Raw genomic sequence first — 20,461 nt, 5'->3', positions numbered from 1 at the left:
TGAAGCACGTTTCTCTCCCGTCATAGTTTCTAGTTCCCCATTTCTGTGGTCCTCATCATTTTCTACCCACTAAATGCATGACTGCAGCTGTCTACTTGTTCTGCATGTGATGGGTCTATATATAGAACTCAGAACTTTGCTGTCTGGCTGTGTATCCAGATCTCAGAGGTAAAAGACCTTGCGGCCTTGTTCTCTGCTCAACTTGTTCTGTCTGTGGTCTCCTCATAGACTTTGTTTCTGGAGTTAGTCTTGATCTGTAACAGGAAGTTAGAGCTATTATTCACAGCTCTGGCAGTGCGTGATGTATTAATCTGTCTGTGTGTGTTGGGACAAGATGCCTCATTCCGCCGTGACTGACTGTGAGTAGGACAAGTGTTTGTATTGATGCCTGTTATTAAATACAGTTTGTCTGTGGTTTTGTGGCTTTCCACATCTGTTTTGACCTTTTGTCTTAGGGCTGCCTGAAGGATGATTGTGTCTCACGCCCTCTCTATGTCTTGGTCTGACTCTGGTCTGTGACTCATTGCCCTGCTCTTCCTCGGTTTGTTAGGTCATCACGGTAGGGGCAGCAGAGCGTTGACCTTTAACTTAAATGTCCCTGGTTCCGATTCATCATGATGCCTACATACACTTAGAGAATATAAAAAATTGCAGTGTCATTCACTTTACCTGCATCCCCTATTCCACCTATTAGGCCTTTAAAATATAATTTAGCCTTGACGAGGAGCCATAGTGTGCAATCTTCTGTTTTAATTCTTAAATTAATTATTTGAGTGGCTTACATATTTTCAATTAACCTGTTAAAACCAAGAGTACAGGCCACTTACCGGCTTTACAGTCTTACCTCACTTATGTGCTGGTGGAAAAACTGAACTTTGTAAAATTACTTTTACTACTCCATTTGATAGAAAAGCCCAATGTGCATGCAACCTGCAGATGATAATTGCATTTATTCCTGCAAAATTAAATGTAGGCCTTTGGAGTTGAGTGATTCATAATGTTTTTGCATTAGTTTAAATATACACTTAAATTAAAATCTTCACCCAGACTTGTTTTTATTTGTTTCAGTACTGAAATCACTGGTCAACTCTGGATACTAGATACTAGTCCTGTAAGTCAGTATCTAGCAAGTTAAACCAAATGTCTCTCCAACTCCCCTTCTCGAGTGTGCTTTGTACCAGTAAAGCACAGTAAAGTGTGCTTTACTGTTCTGGGCCATTATGTAAGCTCTCATAGTAAAAAACACAATGTGACAAATGAAGAACTTTATCTGCTAACACAATGGTTCCTAGGAAGGTCCATGCTTTTATGTTTTTAATTGGATCGTAACGGTTTGTTCATATTATCATGACATTTTGTCACAAAGGGGTTATGTCTGTCTTTTCAAGTGTTTGTGTGCTCACCATTTTCTCTTAAGGCAACTTATAGACTAGTAAACGAAGTGATTGTTCGATTTCAGCAGAGATGGTGATTTCTCTTGGTAAAGCCATATACAGCTACCACCAGCTCATCACCCTCTACTGTCCCTTAGTAATAAGGCTGTTTCCCCTCCCTTTTGGATTGAATGCATTTTGAATGCCAACATGTTTGTTTTTACATGATCTTGACACATTCAGCAACGTCAACAAAGCATGCTTGCCACTGTAGCCTGTGTACTGGTGGTGCTTGAAAGCTCATGAGACCTTAGGCTCAACTGGTCACAATGAAGCTGAGCGGGTACTTCAGAGGCAGTCTGGCTTAAGTTAAATTCAGTTGCTGGTTCATTAACTGAAAAGAGTTTGCAACCACTGTCCTTACATATTGGACAAGTTGACTGCAGGCCTTTGAGTTGAAAAGCTGCTGCAAATGTTCTAATGTATTTAAAAAGAATAATTACTTCAGAGGAGTAGTTTGGTTATGGAAAACCATCCCGTGGGTGTTTCCAAATTCCCTGGGATGCGGTGCATGTATGGTGCACCGCCTAAGTAGCAGTAGCCTATATGATGTGGGGCTGTGCTTTTATGTAGGTTCAGTCACTCTGGTTTTTATGGCTGCTGGATGGAAACTGTGTTAGTTCTGTATTGTGGTGTTTCTGATCACTGTTATGCAACTGCCTCTTGGATGGAGTGGGTAATCTTCAGATTACTGCTCTGCTCAATACTCAGGAGGAGATTCTAATCCTAGCTACCATTGACTGACCCAGCACAGCAACAGAATATCCCAGCGCTGGATTGACCTGGGCACTGGCAGTATCCCGACCTTTGGCGCCTCGGTACTCTAAAGCCAAAGTATAAAAGGAACTTTGGGATGTGACTTGGGATTGGTGGGAAGAGTTTACAGAATGCTTCTTGGTCAAAGATTGACTGACACGCTTGGTGGCTTATGGAATGATTTGTTGTTTTCAGGTTCTTGTGCACTGACACCAAGGGACCTCTCCTTCCTAACTGATCCTGTGCAGGCCCTGCTCTATGGCCCTGAGGTATGTGATGTCACACGGGGTTTAGCACAATCTTTTTTGTGGTTTTGTTACATGAGTGTTATACAGGAGCTACAGAGCTAATCAGTGTGGGAACTGACAAAGAATGTTCTGTCTGATTTAATCCCCTAATCTCGGGGCACTGTAAATATTTTATAATTATGAGAAATGGCATTGAGGACAATTTCATTTTTTGGGGGGCTGTTGTAATCTTCCTAAGACTCCAGGCCCATGTCAACTTTGCTAAGACATTTCACAACTTTGCTCTAGCCCTGAACTAACTCCCAATTCACTTAGTCCAGGGGTTAATAAGTAGTTGATGTGTTGATTTGGGTGGACTAGATCTGAAATGGTTTCAAATACATGGACATACTGGGGGTCCCCAAAGTAGAGGTCTGAGAACCTCTGCTCTAGACCCAAGACTGTGAGCTAGGGTTATTGTTGACAGTCTTCTGTGAAACAATATTTCAACCTCGTTCACACCAAGAAGTGACCGGACTTCTATTTTCTCAGGGTTGTTCTGTGTTATAGGTGCATACAGTGGGGGAAGTAATTGTAATGCATCCAAAGGATCCCTTCAGGCTAAGTGTGCCCTGTAAGACCTATCCAAGCATGTCTCTGCAAGACAGAGGAACGTGTCAATACAATTAGTTTGACCTAGATGGCTGTTGTGCTTGTTGAGCAAGCAGCTATGTGTCAGGGCCAAACTGTTCTGTGTTCATATATGACACATCTGGATATTTGGAGGCAACTATGGATGGAAAAACGCTCCCACGGTCAAAACATTTATGTCAACAGTTCCAGAAGATCAGTTTATAATTTATTTGTAAAAATATTCAGTGCCAACCCATGAATAATGTCTCATGAGAGCCTTAAAATGTCTCATGAGAGCGCAATCAACAAAACTAAATTAAAACTGTTATTATTACTCAACCAAAATAAAGTCTGTGTGATTCCTATCGGCCAATTAATTATTAACTTGTGCTTTGGCGTGCCTTAACTTGATCTGCTAGCAAACATTGTCTGAAGAGACTGATCATAGAAGCTGCTAGCTTTCTAGGTAATTTCCTTGAAAGAACATTTTTACATTTAGCAATTTGAGTATTAATGAAGTGAGACAAGTGAGAAATATATCCCGAATATTTGGCATTGTTTACAAGTGTTTGTTGCACAAGGTATCAACATGATGACTATGTCAGATGGAGCTATAATTCCCATCTCCTGCTTTCTATCTATGGTTGGTACTACCTGTTTGTTGAAATAGGTATGGGAGGTACATTCGTAACATGGCTCAAGCACTTTTAGAAGATACTGAAACCCTCCAGTCTCTTTCTTACTCTAAAAGATCAGGCGCATGTCTGTGGCTATAAAGAGTTTTTGTAGATCATTTTTGTAGCCCGATTAGACTCTGCTAAGGGCTGTTCGAAAGCATTGATGCATAGGCCTGCAACTAACAACTATTTTGATAATCACTTAATCTGTTGATTACTTAAATCGAATTAATCGATTTGAAAAATACATCAATTCCACAACTTAAGGCAAGTGTTTTTTAGTTGTTTTTTGTTTAAAATAAATGTTTTAAGTGTGTTTCCAATGCTTTTACTATGCCTATAAAAAGTAGTTATAAAACAAATAAAATCGGTCAAAAACTGAAGGGTTGTCATATTTTCAGAACCTTTGGAAAAGCATTCTAGGGTACTACATCTTGAAGCTGGTTGAGAGACTCGACTGATACTGTAAATGTTAATGGAAATTGTAATGCATTTAAATAACTCAATGTTTCTGTTGTGAGAAATATTGTACTCATGGGTTAATTCATCCGTAACGTTGTGAATGCTTAGCTAGCCGGAGCCGCTTTAGTAGATCACCGGTTTGTTGGTGAAAAACTTGACATTAATGCAGTCATGCATTCAAGATTAACTGTTTGTCAATTAAAAACGTAACTCCATGAATAGAAACTAAAATTAATGTTGAATTTGTATTCTTTTAACTGGCCGCGCTGAGCAATATTCATCTTCTGTCATCACAGCTACAATGCGTTTTCTCTTTAAATGCACATTGCGTTTCCAATTTGCTCGGGTGATATTGACACTGGTGTGATGTTGCTGGTGTAGATGTGCTCAGATGTTTGAGGCATTAGCAGCTGAGTAAGCTAATCATGTTGAGCAGTGGTGACATACCATAAATATTTTTATCAACAGCTGTTTTTCCGTCACCGTTGTTTTCTACTAGAAAGACAAAATGCAGCTAAACTTGAGATTCGTCCTTAAGTTCGGCTCACAAAAAAGGTTTTCAATGTTCAAATATAATAGGTCAGCAAATGCTCTTGTTGTAGAATATATTGGATTTTTTCAGCTCAAATTCATTCAAGAGGCATTCAACACAGCATAGCAAGCGGTTTAGAAATCTTTTTGACCATGTCTTCATTTAGCTTCATGTTCAAACCATTAAAGAGGCGTGTACCATTGCAGCTCTACTTAGACTTCTTGTCGGGTGTTGAGGTAAAGCCCGAGACACACTGGAGAAAAGTTGCAGAGGCAGAGGCAACACATTGCTGAGAGCGTAAAATGAGGTGTGTATGTCATCTTAGGTGTCAGACGGTATTTACTGACAGGGCAATGCTGTAATGTCCTTTATAGCCCTGTGCAGTGTTTGTCTGGACCACAGGAGGGCGTCCAGCCACTGTCTTTCTTTTACACAGCTGTTTTATAGGATCCTGTCAGACTAACCAGCAGGGTCATGTGGGACGACATCACCTCGTGTTTGGCAGCTGTGCGACGTGAGCTGCTGCTTTGGCCCCGGCCCGGCACTTTTCCTGTTTTCTCAGGCTTGAGAGCAGAACATGGCCTGAGCACCATTGGGGCGGTACCTAGTGCGGCGTTAGAACGCTGCTCATTGTTCCCTGAGCTTCCTCTTCCACATTCCTGGTGTGATTGGGATCTGGGCCTCCTTTGCCGGGTCATTGTTCTATCTCGGCAGCACCGCCAGCCCGGGCCCTCCACACCACCGCCAGCCCGGGCCCTCCACACCACCGCCAGCCCGGGCCCTCCACACCACAGTCACCTCCACTGGCCATTGTGCTACCCTGGTCCATTGATGACTATCTCACTGATCACTCAGCTCTTACTTTCTCTGCACTCCCACTGGATCTTCACGCTCTCCTCCACTCTGCAGAACACACACGCCAACCCCTGAGCTTAGGATAGCCTGTAGCTATACTACAGCGTGCAAGGTTGCAGTTTGGTTGCACAACAAAAATGCTTAGGCCGTTTCAGTATACCCATTAATAAAGAAACACTCTGCTTGTCTTGCTACCACTCGCTGGTTAATTGTGATACATTTTTCAGAATGAGACGGTTATTTAAGTCGTATAAGAGTCAACAGACACCTTAACAAAATGGATGGCCCATAACTCCAAGCAAGTATAGGCAGAGCAATTGACCACTAAGAGTTTCTGTGGCAGAAAAAACCCTGTTGGTTACACTGAAGTCAGTAGTAATATACAGCAACTTCAGTGACAACAGGTCTGGAGAGACTCCAAGTCAGAACAACTTGCTGCAGTATAATCTCAAAGGGTATGGACAGGGCCTCTTCTCATGGTATGGGCTGGGCCTATGCTTCTCATGGCATGGGCTGGGCCTCCTCTTCTCATGGTATGGACTGGGCCTCCTCTTCTTAAAGGGAATGGACAGGGCCTTGGGAGTGATAAGCTCAGCACAAAGACTTGTTAAACCATGCTCGGTGCTCTGTTTTGTTCTGGCAGTGCACTGTGCTGGATGGCCTCTAGAGGGCAGAGCTGCTGCAGTGCTATTAACCTCAAATATCACATCACTGTCCTTTATGTGGTCATGCCCGCTGCAACACTCTTTTTACACAGCAGAATGACTGTGTGGTTACCCAAGAAATAACAAATAATTCTAATTACTGTGATGTTCAAGCTGAAAAATGTGAAGAATGAGGTGCATCTGGGTGCGTTGGCTAAACTTTTGGAATCTTTTATTTTATGTTGTGTGCTGGACAATCTACGTTCCTACTCTCACCTATGGTCATGAGCTTTGGGTCATGACCGAAAGGACAAGATCCCGGATACAGGCGGCCGAAATGAGCTTTCTCCGCAGGGTGGCTGGGCGATCCCTTAGAGATAGGGTGAGAAGCTCGGTCACCCGGGAGGAGCTCAGAGTAGAGCCGCTGCTCCTCCACATCGAGAGGGGTCAGCTGAGGTGGCTTGGGCATCTGTTTCGGATGCCTCCGGAACGCCTTCCTGGGAAGGTGTTCCGGTCCCGTCCCACCGGGAAGAGACCCAGGGGAAGACCTAGGACACGCTGGAGGGACTATGTCTCCCGGCTGGCCTGGGAACGCCTCGGTGTCCCCCCGGAAGAGCTGGAGGAAGTGTCTGGGGAGAGGGAAGTCTGGGCATCCCTGCTTAGACTGCTGCCCCCGCGACCCGGCCCCGGATTAAGCGGAAGATGATGCGATGCGATGCGATGCTGGACAATGAGCAGCTTTAACCTTAACACTGGGCTGGTACTGAAATGGTTACATTTTACTGACATGTTCACACTGCGCCAAAGGGTGTGAGCACTTCCTCTGACACTCAGAGTTTAGTCAAACATACATACGTGCAAGCGTACACACACACACACACACACACACACACAAACAGTACCAGCATGGATGAAACTTAGGGCTTTTAAGTAGAAAAAGGTTTGCACTTTAATAGATGGCATAGATTTTTGCTTTAATGTTAGCTGCTATGGGTCGCAGGTCATCTTCATTCTTTTAAGGCTCCTTACTCATAGAGGCTACTACACAGCAGCTGAGCTGACCTCAGTAAACCTGTGTCAGGTGACTCACAACAGCTGGGTTCTGACTTTATGATACAGTCATCTTTGTAGTTCTACTTCTGTTCTTCTACACCTGATCAGATGAGCTTTATCAGCCTGGAGTTCTCAGAACTGCCTTAATCATGTATCAAAACAGTTTTTCATAACATGTACAGTGCATGTACAAAGGGCCTGCTGTCTGGACCCCAGGTGTTTCAATGTGTTTTCCTCCGGGTTTGATTCTCTGGCTGATCTTATTCTCTGTATCCGTCGATGTCACCTGCTGCGGGGTACTCTCTTATTCACATTTACGCAGATGACACTTTTGTATGAATCTGGATCTTTGTGTTCTTAGTGCTGACTACCCTTTGTCGTGGAAAAACCGGTCCAATGTTTTTCTAAAACAAATGTGCAACAACTCAGGAACTTCTGAATCCAATAGAGTTTAATGAGAATCACAGAACAATGGCAATCACTGATGCCAGGCCCTTCTGCAGATACACCCAACGTTCTAAGGCCTGGACCAGGACTTTTATACAGCAGCATCTTACATGACATGTTCTGACCATCCCTTTATCTTAATCCCTTAGGTGTGTTTTATCTCTTGTCCCACAGCTTTTTGGGGTTCTTTGTTCTAACCAATAAACCATTCACTTTAAGGCACATGATGGTATGCTGCTGATATTTTCATGTTTATTTACAATACAATATGTATACATTCTCTGTTAATGAGAAGTCTCTGTCAAAAAATACCCAAAAATTCAGTTCATGTTCTCACAATTGGTCTGCAATTCGTAATTAAAATACTGATTGTATTTATGTTTAAATGTTGTCTTGTTAGGCTATGCCTTTTGGCCAGGTTGTTTTAAATGAGAATTGGCTGTCAATTGACACTACAATAAAATTAACAGTACAATAAAATGAGAAGTGTCTCAGGCTCTCTGAGGGAGTTCTGGTTCCGTCATTGTGGTTTCCACTGTTAGCTAAACTCCATATGCGTGGTGACGATGAATCGGCAGAAAATGGGCTTTCTTTAGAATGGCTCCTTAAAGGGGCTTCATACTCCATGACCATGCTATTTCTGTATGTATGGAGTGCATAAGTCTGTTATCTCTTTTATATTTTCATATGCATGTTGACTATATTTAGTAGTTGTTGTGTCTGCGTGTCTTGGCTTCTGTTTTTCTTGAGGAGCAGCTGAATTTGATCATGCATGTTTGAGTTGACTAACTACCACTATCCTCCCTTTACTCTAGATATAAACAGATTTGCTAACAGGGCCCCAAAACATAACTTTATTTTGCCATCATTCAGATTTTTATCATAAACAGTGTCTACAGAGTGGAAATGAAAGCAGTTAGGGATGGTGGAGGGCAATTTGTGTCTCTGTGGTTCCATGTGACACAGTTCCCTGGATGATAAGGGTTATCAATGCCCACAGATGGACCGGAGAGTAGAATCACCCCTTCCACTTGTCATCGGTTCACTTCAACACCAAGACTAGTTTCTCCCTTCCTTCTCCCTTACTCCCCTGTCTCTCTGCTGGGGGAGGTGGGCCAGGGTGTGGCCAACATTGCCTGTGTTTTGATTGGCTGGAGGCCCAGGCGTGTGCTATCTTCTGTGGAACATGTTTTGCTCCCGCCCATGATAGTGCCTGGCACCCGATCTGGCCTAGCTCCGCCCTTCTCCCGGTTACATCACTGCTGAGGAAGAGTTTCATGTCTGTTTTGCTTTCTCCCTTTGTGAACGGGGCCAACAGGTAGGTTTTCTGGCTGCCAAGGACGTTTTCCACTCAGACTGTTCAATGTAGAGGAGCCTGAAAGATAGATTCTAGTTCTCTGTGCTGTGTTTCAACAGGCCAGAAAGTGTCTCTTCACTTCAGCAGACAGCCTTTGACAGTGTCCTGGCTGTCAGTGGAAAACCTCCAGGTAGTCCTGTGCTGGAAAATGGGGTAGGGGGGAAACGGTGAAAGGCTGTGCGCTTTCTGGACTCTGGGCTAGACTGAGTGAATGTACGTGGAATAAAGACATGGAGTTCCTGAGGAGTCTGGTCCCAGCCGTCATGTCGGGGGATGGGGGCACGTTGGAAACCGGGGGGGTGTTGTCACGGGACACAGGCCCTCGCCTCCTGCGAATGAAGCGACTGGGCCTGCTGGCTATGGGCCAGACCATCGAGGAGGACCAGGATGGTCTGGTGAGTACATCCACTGCCAGGCCGGCCCGCTGCAGCAGGACCAACCGCATCAAAGGTACTACTGACAGAAACTGACGCAGGACAGGAGGAGCCTCTGCCTAGAATGAACCTTGGTACTGTTTGAGCAAAATCAACATCCTGCTGAATCATTTGTTTTGCTTGGTCAAATACTGAAGGGAAATGTTAAACCAGTTATATACAGTGCTCTATTCTGATTGTAGCATTATCTTGGCCTATTACAGGAGGCTGGTACCTTCATCAGCTACAATATTTTTTCAAAGTGTAATACCAGTGAGACCCCATCACATGAAAATGTTTGTTGTCTCATTGTGGGTGGATGGTTCATTACCTCCAGGTGAATGAAGCTGCTTCCTGCTTCATGTCTCGTTTGATGGAGTTGACATTAGTGTGGTTAGTAGTTTGTGGTCTGGGACATTAACACTCCAGATACGCTGCATAGTCATACAGATCTCTATGTACACAGGGTTTCACAGGAAAAGGGTATAGTTGAAGCTAGCAGAAGCGTGGAATATGCTGTCACAAGGTTGTAAATTACGCTGAAACGGAACTTGAGTTACTGTTTGGGAGTTTTTAGCTTAAAGGTATTTCCAGCACTCTGTTGGCGGGAGTGATTACTTCTGAGTGTTATGCCTTGGAACAGGTCTGTGGAATGCTTTTGTTTGTTTCTCAAGGGCCCTTAAATAAGTGTACGCCAAGCAGTTCTCCTTAGCAGATATTTTGAGAAATGTACTGGTCATCTACTATGCATTTGGTGCATAACCCAATAAGGCATTGTTTCCCATATTAGAGATTGCAACCTTTGGGGTCACCTGATTTTGAAATGGAATTGTGAGGGAAAATGCTTGGTACATAGATCTGGGTTTATGCGGGAATCCGCTGGTAACCATCAAATGCTGTTGTATTTGATGGTTTTTGGTTTCTTGTAAATGTCAAACTTTTTTTTTTTAAATGATTGAAGCACCAAAAAAGGATGACATCACTAGATAGGACTACTGGAAGGTCTCCTTCAGAATCTTTTAGAACAGATTGGACTGGACCAACCAGTGTGACTGGTATAGGAATTCAATTTTCCTCTTAGGAGGCCATACCCAGCTAATATTGCCAGATCTGTTGACCTTTTGACTAAAATTGTATGTACCCAAACCCCTGCTTACATTAAAACTGAACTGCCAAATGCATTTCCTCAGCTCAGGGTTCCAACTATTTATTTGATTTGCCTACTTGCTAGCTAGCTTGCAAGATCAAGTTTGTCTCCGCTGTATTCACAATCAACCCACTTGATCAACTGTGAGTAGCCTTTGAGATGATGGGTGTAATTCAGTGTGTGAGTGCTAGGCCAGTCAGCCAACCAGCCTGTGTTTATCGTCAGCAGGGCGATGACTCGTCAGTCTATCAGCAGGGCTTTGTGCTCACCCCGCCTGTCAGAACACGCTTGCTCTGTTTGTCCCTGAAACATGGCTGAACACACCAGCCAAACACTGTTCCTTCTTAGAGAACTTTAATTACGGACAGTCAACACTGACAGCCTGCTACACCTGAACTGGCTCACACTGCCCTCACAGACATAAAAACCTTTGACCCCATGTTGTGAGATCTCTTACACCCCTATGAGACGACGACAGAATGCTTCTTCACAACAGCTGCAAGACAGGATATGAGTGTGTCTCTCTGACTGTTACTGTGAAATGACTGCTGGAATTTTAGTGTTTCGTTGTTACATTCCTACTGTTGGATATGAGTCTGTTGCTTTGTTACTGGGACATTCCTTCTCTGGGACAATGAGGCTTTAATGGCTTTAATCAGGTTATAGGACTTGTTGAAGATCTAGCTGAAGGCTTGTTTACATTATGAGAAAGAGAGTAAAAGGCTAGATTCACATCTTGGTTTGCATAATCATTTCCATAGCATTTGAATTTACACCAGCATATCCAAGATGTGCCACACAGCATCGTGGCCATGAGCTGCGGGGAAATCGAGCGATGTGAGTGTGCCCTGCACAGAATGCAGTTCTGACACCATGGTCTTGCAAAAACCCCAGGAGTTACTTTCTCAAATGTGCATCACGCTACCTTGGAAGTTGGTGTCTCGATATCTGCAAGTTTACACAAACAAACAAAACGAACTATCTAGCATCTCGTCTTAGATATGTTTCGACAAATGTAGCTGAATGTAAACCAGCCGTGAGTTGTACAGGCACGGTGGAACATGATTTGGTGTCTCTTTGCCCGGTTAAAAGCCCCCTCTCTCCTTGGGACTTTCCTGTGTGGAACATGTGGGGGGTCCAGATGAACACCCGTCCCAAATTATGGCTTTGTGGATCTAAACCACAAATAGTAGTTTAAGTAGGTAGGAACAGCTTCTGTATAGACAACCTGATCTAAGGGAGGGAGAGTAAGCACTTAAAAAAAAAAAATGTAATCATACTTTATATAATCGCGTAAGAGTTTCCTGAACTCTTATGATGATAAACTTGTATTCCTGATCCTTTGTGTGTTCTTTGTTGCCACCTTAATTTCCAAAGCCTGAAAGGAGTGAATAGATAGGTTATATTGGAAATGTTCTGATCTTTTAATTTGGATAGTGTGAAGTGTCTTATGCTCAATAGGCTGGGCATCATGAAGAGATGACACTACTATAATTGCAACATTCCATTCACCCAGGAGGACAATCCCTTCCTGGTTCAGACAAAACATTCCTTTTGATGTTGATCAAGGTGGTATGGTTGTGTCCTGACAACTCAAAGTAAACTCCTATAGCACTATCGTTTGCTACGTATTTCAGTCAGAGATGCCTTTCCACTGCAGTCATTTAAGTAATGTCAGCGTTTGGGGTGTCATACCAAAGAAAGCGATGATTGATTTTTCAGATTGTCGCTTTACCGGTGTGTGTTCTGGCGTTCGAACCCACCAAGCCGCACCCTGGAAGATGTTCAGATCCATGGGTGCAGTGTTACACTTTGCGGCAGCATGTGGTTTGTGTCCACTGCCAAGCTAATGGATAGGGTGCCTTATTTGGGTGGTTTCGGTTGTAGCTATTCAGTGTTAAAATGGGTGTTCTTGTAAATAGACCGGTTTTCTTGTCAACATTTCTGGGAACAACATTTCTGGGAACCCTAGCCTTATGTCTGTACATTTTAATGTTGACTAATAACCTCTTTAATTATATTTTCTTTCTCAAAATTAAACTTATTTAGATTTTATTTATTTTTAGCTTTTGGAATTTACATTTTCACTGCAATTTATTACAGACTCTTACTTTCTATACTACTACTATGTATCCTAAAGATAAATTACCTCAATGTTTTGATGTAGCTTTTTCTGCTGTTTGGAGCTGTCCCTCCCCACACCCATTTTGCAGGATTCTGTGCCATGCCCTCAGGTCTTCCTCCTGTCTGACATGGCCTGCCCTGGTTCCCTAGTCTTTTGAGGTGGTGCTCTCATTTGTCATTCAAGCACACCAACCCTGTGGTGGATATGAGTGCAGTGTATTCCAAGGAATTATTTGATTATGAGACAACATATTTGGTTTAAGGGCGCCGTCCATTTTCCTTTGACTTCAGGGTGTGTTTATGAATGTCACAGACTGGTGTGCAACTCTTAATGGAAGACCATATGATCGCAGAAGGGATGTCTTTGAAACTGTCAGATTTCCAAATAAATCACCTGGTCTACATAGGACGAGATGAAACATGTTGAATCTATTCTCATAGTCTTACGTCATATGGCTGTTACGGCCGTTCGCACTGATCTGTCTGATAACTTTCTAACACAAGTGGCATAGAGCAAAAAGTGGTTTGGCTACAGTATGCAAAAAGGGGTGGGTGGATGACACATTTACAGTGGGGAGAACAAGTATTTGATACACTGCCGATTTTGCAGGTTTTCCCACTTACAAAGCATGTAGACGTCTGTCATTTTCATCCTAGGTACACTTCAACTGTGAGTGCCGGAATCTAAAACCAATATCCAGAAAATCACATTGTATGATTTTTAAGTCATTAATTTGCCCTTTATTGCATTACATAAGTATTTGCTCACCTACCTACCTACCAGTAAGAATTCTGGCACTCACAGACCTGTTAGTTTTTCTTTAAGAAGCCCTCCTGTTCTCCACTCATTACCTGTATTAACTGCACCTGTTTGAACTCGTTACGTATATAAAAGACACCTGTCCACACACTCAATCAAACAGACACCAACCTCTCCACAATGGCCAAGACCAGAGAGCTGTGTAAGGACATCAGGGATAAAATTGTAGTCCTGCACAAGGCTGGGATGGGCTACAGGACAATAGGCAAACAGCTTGGTGAGAAGGCAACGACTGTTGGCGCAATTATTAGAAAATGGAAGAAGTTCACTATGCCGTCATGGATTAAAATCCTGCAGCGCACGCAAGGTCCCTCTGCTCAAGCCAGCGCATGTCCAGGCCCGTCTGAAGTTTGCCAATGACCATCTGGATGATCCAGAGGAGGAATGGGAGAAGGTCATGTGGTCTGATGAGACAAAAATAGAGCTTTTTGGTCTAAACTCCACTCGCCGTGTTTGGAGGAAGAAGAAGGATGAGTACAACCCCAAGAACACCATCCCAACCGTGAAGCATGGAGGTGGAAACATCATTCTTTGGGGATGCTTTTCTGCAAAAGACGACTGCACCGTATTGAGGGGAGGATGGATGGGGTAATGTATCGCGAGATCTTGGCCATAACCTCCTTCACTCAGAAAGAGTATTGAAGATGGGTCGTGGCTGGGTCTCCAGCATGACAACGACCTGAAACACACAGCCAGGGCAACTAAGGAGTGGCTCCGTAAGAAGCATCCAAGGTCCTGGAGTGGCCTAGCCAGTCTCCAGACCTGAACCCAATAGAACATCTTTGGGGGGAGCAGAAAGTCTGTATTGCCCAGCGACAGCCCTGAAACCTGAAGGATCTGGAGAAGGTCTGTATTGAGGAGTGGGCCAAAATCCCTGCTGCAGTGTGTGCAAACCTGGTCTAGAACTACAGGAAACGTATGATCTCTGTTATTGCAAACAAAGGTTTCTGTACCAAATATTAAGTTCTGCTTTTCTGATGTAACAAATACTTATGTCATGCAATAAAGGGCAAATTAATTACTTAAAAGTCATATGATATGATTTTCTGGATTTTTGTTTTAGATTCAGTCACTCACAGTTGAGTACCTATGTTAAAAATTACAGACTTCATGCTTTGTACGTGGGAAAACCTGCAAAATTGGCCGTGTATCAAATACTTGTTCTCCCCACTGTATGCACAACTAGTGAAACACAGACCGATAGGGAGTTTGATACCAGGACAATAATAATTTACATTTGTTTGACTAAATCAAATAACATGGAGGAAAAGGTTTGTTTTTGGTGGTTTTCCTGAATCAACCAATAAAAAAATGTAACTTCAAAAGACAAGAAAAAGATTAGCCAAATGTAAAAATTTGGTTGCAGTCTGGAGCCCTGACTAGAATCATTTAATATGACTCCTGGAAATGTGAATGTAATGCTATTGTACATGAGACAATGGTGCCGGGTAAACAAAGGTGATCTAGATGTGATCACAGGGGGCTGTTTGATGAGATTTTGTCATTTGGCTGCCTCACAGCAGCCCTGTGCTAGTATCATCTATAGGATGCTGTGCTTTGGCGACCTTAAAGTAACTCACCCTGACTCAGCTTTGTGCATTTGATTGTCAAAACTGGGTGCATTCAGGTAAAGGAGGATATGGTGCAGTGGCTTGGAGTACCTGGTGGTTCAGGGTGGAACTGTAATTCGTATTGATGGGAGCTCCTATTGAATATTATTCTTCGACATGGTATTGACATGTGACGTGTTGCTGCAGAAGTGTGGCAGCCTGGTGTTCCTCTAATACTGCAGATATGCAGCATCTGTCAAGGATTCCCCCCCTTGGAGCTTTTTGACATTTTGTGTGACAACCTGAAATCAAACTGTATTTAATTAAGAGTAGGGCTGTCACGATTTTATCTTGAGCGATCCTATTAGAATTTACCTCCGCCGGGCTTTTTAAAAAAAAAAAAAGGGTGGCGAGTGTTGAGGATGGTCTTGCATGTTTGAAGATTATTCATTGCATGTTTGTAATTCTGCACCTTTCTATTTTTCACTGACATTATAGGCCAGTTTTTTGTTGATTAGTGGCAATAATTAAATACATTTAGATTTCATGTCATAATACGTGAAAAAGCCCAAGGGGGTGAATACTTGACGGGTGCTGTACGTCTCCTGTTTTAGAGGGATGCCAGGATACTTCCGAGAGGCGCTGTAGCTGCCCAGCTTCATTAGCTTTCCTCTATCACGTAGCTGTGAATTGGTGATTTAATGTTGTTTTTGCCGCTAAAAGTATATGATGTTAGCATTGTGAGGCTCTAGGATGTGCATGGTAAATCCATAGATAAGGAATTAGGCCAAGCTGTAGAAAGATCAGTGATGAATCGGATGCTCCTGACCAAAGCGGCCTTTGCTCTGCAGCCTAGGTACTGGTGGCTGGTTGGGTCAGGCGTTGAATTACAGCTTCTATCGATTGTTGATCTTTTCCCCCCACTTTGTGCAGAACGCTGTGGACAGGAAATGCATCCCTAGTTCTCATTGTGGCCCCATGGGAAGATCTTCTCATTAATGCCCAGTAATGTCTGGAGCCAGTCAAGATGAAGAGATGTCAATCAGCAATCAGGAGATTGCTCTGCCCTGAGTCATTTATGTACAAAGTTCTTAACAGTGGCGTTTTGGAATATTGTGTCCGCCACTTTCTACTCCGCATGTGGTAATTCACCCTGGGATAAAATAAATAATTCCAATATTTTTTTGAGAAGATTTATGGCCTTGCCTAGTCAGCTTCACAGCAGGTGCCAGGTAGTCGACAATCGAGACTGAAAGGTTATTTAGAGACGTTACACTGTACCCTTATGTGTTTTATGGTGTCCTTGGGGGGGAACCATATACAGTGGGGAGAACAAGTATTTGGCTACTTAAAAATCATACAATGTGATTTTCTGGGTTTTTGTTTTAGATTCCGTCACTCACAGTTGAAGTGTACCTATGATAAAAATGACAGACCTCTACATACTTTGTAAGTAGGAAAACCTGCAAAATCGGCAGTGTATCAAATACTTGTTCTCCCCCACTGTACTTGTCTGGGAAATCTTGATATTCCGTCTACATGTGGCTGGTAAACCAAAATGTTAGTTTGTCACTAGCTCCAAATATATGGAACAGTTCTTTGGTTAGCGATTTATTACTGTACATGCAATGACATCATGGATACAAATTCTGCAAACATTGAGGCCTGTTGGAAACGCTCCTCCTAAGTACATCTGGATGAGCCGTTCTGATTCTTATCACACTGCTTGCTCAGCCAGGAAGTTTTTGCTGTTATGTTTGTGCTGAGAAGAATACATTCAGGCACCCAACCTATCAGAAGACTTTGCTATCATGCAGTGTGACAAGGCAGCCCTGTCCTATGCTGGACCCCAGGGCATTGTTGGTGTGCCTCTACCAGAATTTAAACACATTGGGTTGGTCTTAAAATGAGAGCTAAGAGTTTTCCTCTGAGCACAAAAGTTCAGGTTGAGTTGCAGTTGAGGCACCTAATTAAAGATGCTACAATGTTAGAAATGTTGGTCTGGATGTGTAATATGTTTTTTTTATAAATCTGTAACCTAATAAATATAATCCCTATCATACCAAAATCATCAATGTAAGTGGTTTTATGTCAGCAAAAAATGACATTAGTACCCAATATCAGGGATCCATTTTGGCTTTACAGCACCAGGTTTAAACCATTGGGCAAAAATCATGGACTTCATCTATGCTATGAAGCCAAATGGAAGTTGCAAAATGCGGCATTTCAGTTTAAATGTTGTCTGAATTTCATCTCTCTTTCTACATAAGAGTTATAGAATTAAACTTTTACTCTCCCCCTTTGCACAGCTTTGTTCCATTGTTGACATTCTTGTTGGGGGAGCAGTGTTATTTGATGATATCCTGTACTCTTCACTGCATTCCTGAAGAAATGTACAATTGACCCTAAACAGAGAGATCTGTGTGTTTGTGTCTAGTGACCACATGATCAGGTGTGTTAAGGAACGCTTAAGGAATGTTGCTCCTCAGACAACTGGAGATGCAGCAGAGGTCATTGCATTGGCATACAGGCCAAGGCTTCACATTGGCAGGGCCACGCACTTACTCCTCTGACCGCCCTATATTGTTTTTTTTAAATCGCAAGAAGTGATTGCGTAATTCAGTGCACATTGCTGCTCCGTGGATCATAAGCCTCCTGAACGCCCAGGGAGTGTGCTGTGGAGCCAAGAAGGCAGGGCGTGACAAAGCAAGTCTTTGTGGAGTGTGTTTGTTTACAATGCAGAGCCCCACTTGGTTTTTGCATAACTTGTGTTCTGTTGTTGGGAGTCATGTGACAGTGAGGGGGACTGAGAAAGCACGAAGTGGCGGTTAAGCTACAGAGAACAAACAGAGCTGTTTTGTTTAGCGTTGCGTCTCGTATCTGTTCTTCCTGGAATGTTTAGTGAACAGAATTAATCCTGTGTATATGACCACAAATCAGTTGATGTCATGTGGCTCTGTTTCAGTCTGCAGCCAGGGTTTAAAAAGAGACCAAGTCACACACTGGGGCATTTGTCGTCGTGTTTGTCTGTGAGCGTGAGTGTTTCTTTGTGTCTAGTGGCTTTTGCTGGACCAACCATGATGTAATCCTATGGGTGTGTCAATTTGTTGTTGACCCAAACAGATTAGGTATCCTACTACCCATCATGCCATGCGCCATGTGGGTGAGGGCCGCAGCTTGCGGTGGACCTTCGGGTCCCCAGGCAAGTCAAAGGTGAAAATTCCTCATATGACGATTCGTTTCCAGCATCACTAAGGACACTATTAGCTACTATGTATGTTGCTGGTTGGGTGTGTGGGTGTAGAATGGCATTTTTTATAAATATGAAATCATACATTTTTTATTAAATACTTTCATCTTTGATTTGGACAAGTGCTGAATTTAGTTAGAATCATTTAGATTTTTTTGTTTTCTGCTGCTCTGTTGTTACTCTGGTGTCCGGCTCCTTCCCCCTCTCTCACTGTCATACACTGCAGTTGGATGACGCATCAGTACTGCTGTGGAGAGACCAGGAAGTGTAGTTCTGATAGGCTGGCAGAGCAGTCACTCTAATAACGTCTTAGGAGCTCTGGAACACAGCCAAGGAACACTCGCAGCATTTTGATGACATCACCCCCACCCCCACCCATTCACCCAGCTATTGAAAAAAAAATAAAAAAGAGGGAGTGAGCGTCACTGAGCGTACAAGAGCTAGTTAGTGAGGGGGAGGGGCTGCTGCGAGCGAATGGAGAGGGAGAGAGCGAAGGGGAGAATAGCTGACAGGGCTAGCAGGAGCAGGCTGGGGCTCGACACACACACACACGCACACACGCACAGGAAGGGAAGAAAACAGTGAAGAGAACAGGGAATTTTGCTGCGCTTCACAAAGACAAGTCCTGTGCCATTGTGCTGTCTTCCCTCGCCCATCGGGAAGAAAGTTTCCCGAGCGTATTCCCCTAGCTCATGTTGTCTCTGAGCGGGATGAGGGACTCTGTGGACTGGCTGGCGAACACGCGCCTGGATGGAATACCGCTGTAAGGATCCTCCGGCTCTACTCCGTCCGCGTCTCTCTAGTCCTCTGCTGTCCACTCAACCCAGCCAACAGCTTGACAGCCAACAGCTTGACACTTGTCCATGGTCCTGTCTGCTCACAGCGGCTGACCGGTGGGGTGCTTGGTCTTTCACGATGGCGCCTATATCCAGCTCCTCTGGAGGGTAAAACTCAGGCTGCTGTCTGTCAGGGGGAGAGCTGCATTTGTGGGTGGGCGGGTGGTGTGTTTTGGGGGGAGAAATTGTGTATGTGTTTCTGGTCGATTGAGGTCAAAGTTTGCAGCTGTCATTTTTTGGGGGACCCCGCTGGCAGGACTGGCCCGTGAAACCGCTGCCTTCTGTGAACATCCTCAGTGGCGTCATGCTGAGCCTGCAGGATTCGCTCTTCTTTGAGATCAGCATCAAGTCTCTGCTGAAGTCGTGGAGCGGCAGCTGTGAGTACCCCCTCTTCCATTCTAGATGAGACCAGCTGCCCTGCCCAGAAACAAGTGTTTACATACCACAGCTGGGCAACACCCTCATCTACCTTGACAGCAGACACTCACCTGCTCTCATACTTGAAAGGTGCAGCCTCACAACAGTGTAATGCAGGCCAGAATAAGAAACAAGGTGGGACGGGAAGCATGTAGATGTGTTAGACAGATGTTTGGTCCAGGTGGGACCGTTTCATGCTGCTGTGTGTGCAGGTAGAAGGCAAGTAAGACTCCCTGAGTGTCTCTCTTTCCCCTGTCCTGGTCTCACTCTCTTTCCCATTTCCTGGTTTCCCACCCCGTCCTGGTCTCTCTCTCCCCCTCCCTCCCTCCCCCCTCTCCTGATCGCTCTACTGGTTGGCTGGTCTTTGTCCCTCTGGGCCTCTTTGCCCAGATGAGCATCTCCAGATACAGACGCTGATTGCATACAGACAGGAAGTGTGCTCCCTGGGTCTCTCTGAGGGCACCAAGTACATGTTATGTGCCTAAATGTGTCTGCACTAGTTATCTTATTTGATCTCTGTCCCGCGCTGTCATCCTGTGGGACGGCTAATGTTTCCTCATTGATTGTTCTTCTAGATGACTCCCATTATTATACTGGTACACCGCACATATCACATCAGGAGGCCAGGGCGCCATCCTATTGACCTTCCTCATGGTGCTCTTCCCAGACCTTACTGGGAGGTTACAGTAACAGTAAGGCTCATTAGTCAAGCAGTTTGTTCACCTGCTCACTGCCTCTTTGATTATCAAGAAACACACAAGGGAAAATGTCGCTCACTGATTGTGAGCATTGATGCTGACCCATTTGACAAGGACTAAGCCTGTCGTG

At 43.9% G+C, this 20,461-nt stretch overlaps 1 protein-coding gene across 20 annotated transcripts in view; it reads left to right on the top strand.

Annotated features, from left to right (window-relative positions):
- The window catches only part of fryl (furry homolog, like), a 72,842-nt gene that overhangs the window by 6,871 nt on the left and 45,510 nt on the right, over positions 1–20,461 (top strand). For 16 of the 20 annotated variants that reach the window (XM_010872187.4, XM_010872179.4, XM_020048990.3 and 13 more), the window contains exon 1: positions 9,010–9,526. The exons of 1 other annotated variant lie outside the window; for it this stretch is intronic. In XM_010872187.4, coding sequence (XP_010870489.2) covers positions 9,307–9,526 — 220 coding nt within the window. In that variant the 5' untranslated portion in view covers positions 9,010–9,306. Of the gene's footprint in view, positions 1–2,384; positions 2,459–9,009; positions 9,527–18,738; positions 19,594–20,461 lie in introns of those variants that run through there. 3 more of the 20 variants (XM_020048995.3, XM_020048994.3, XM_010872185.5) reach the window with 3 other exon arrangements.

The sequence above is a fragment of the Esox lucius genome, chromosome 8 (genome assembly GCF_011004845.1).
Source record: "Esox lucius isolate fEsoLuc1 chromosome 8, fEsoLuc1.pri, whole genome shotgun sequence".
NCBI classification, from domain to species: Eukaryota; Metazoa; Chordata; class Actinopteri; order Esociformes; family Esocidae; genus Esox; species Esox lucius.
This window is presented reverse-complemented; position numbering and strand designations above follow the sequence as displayed.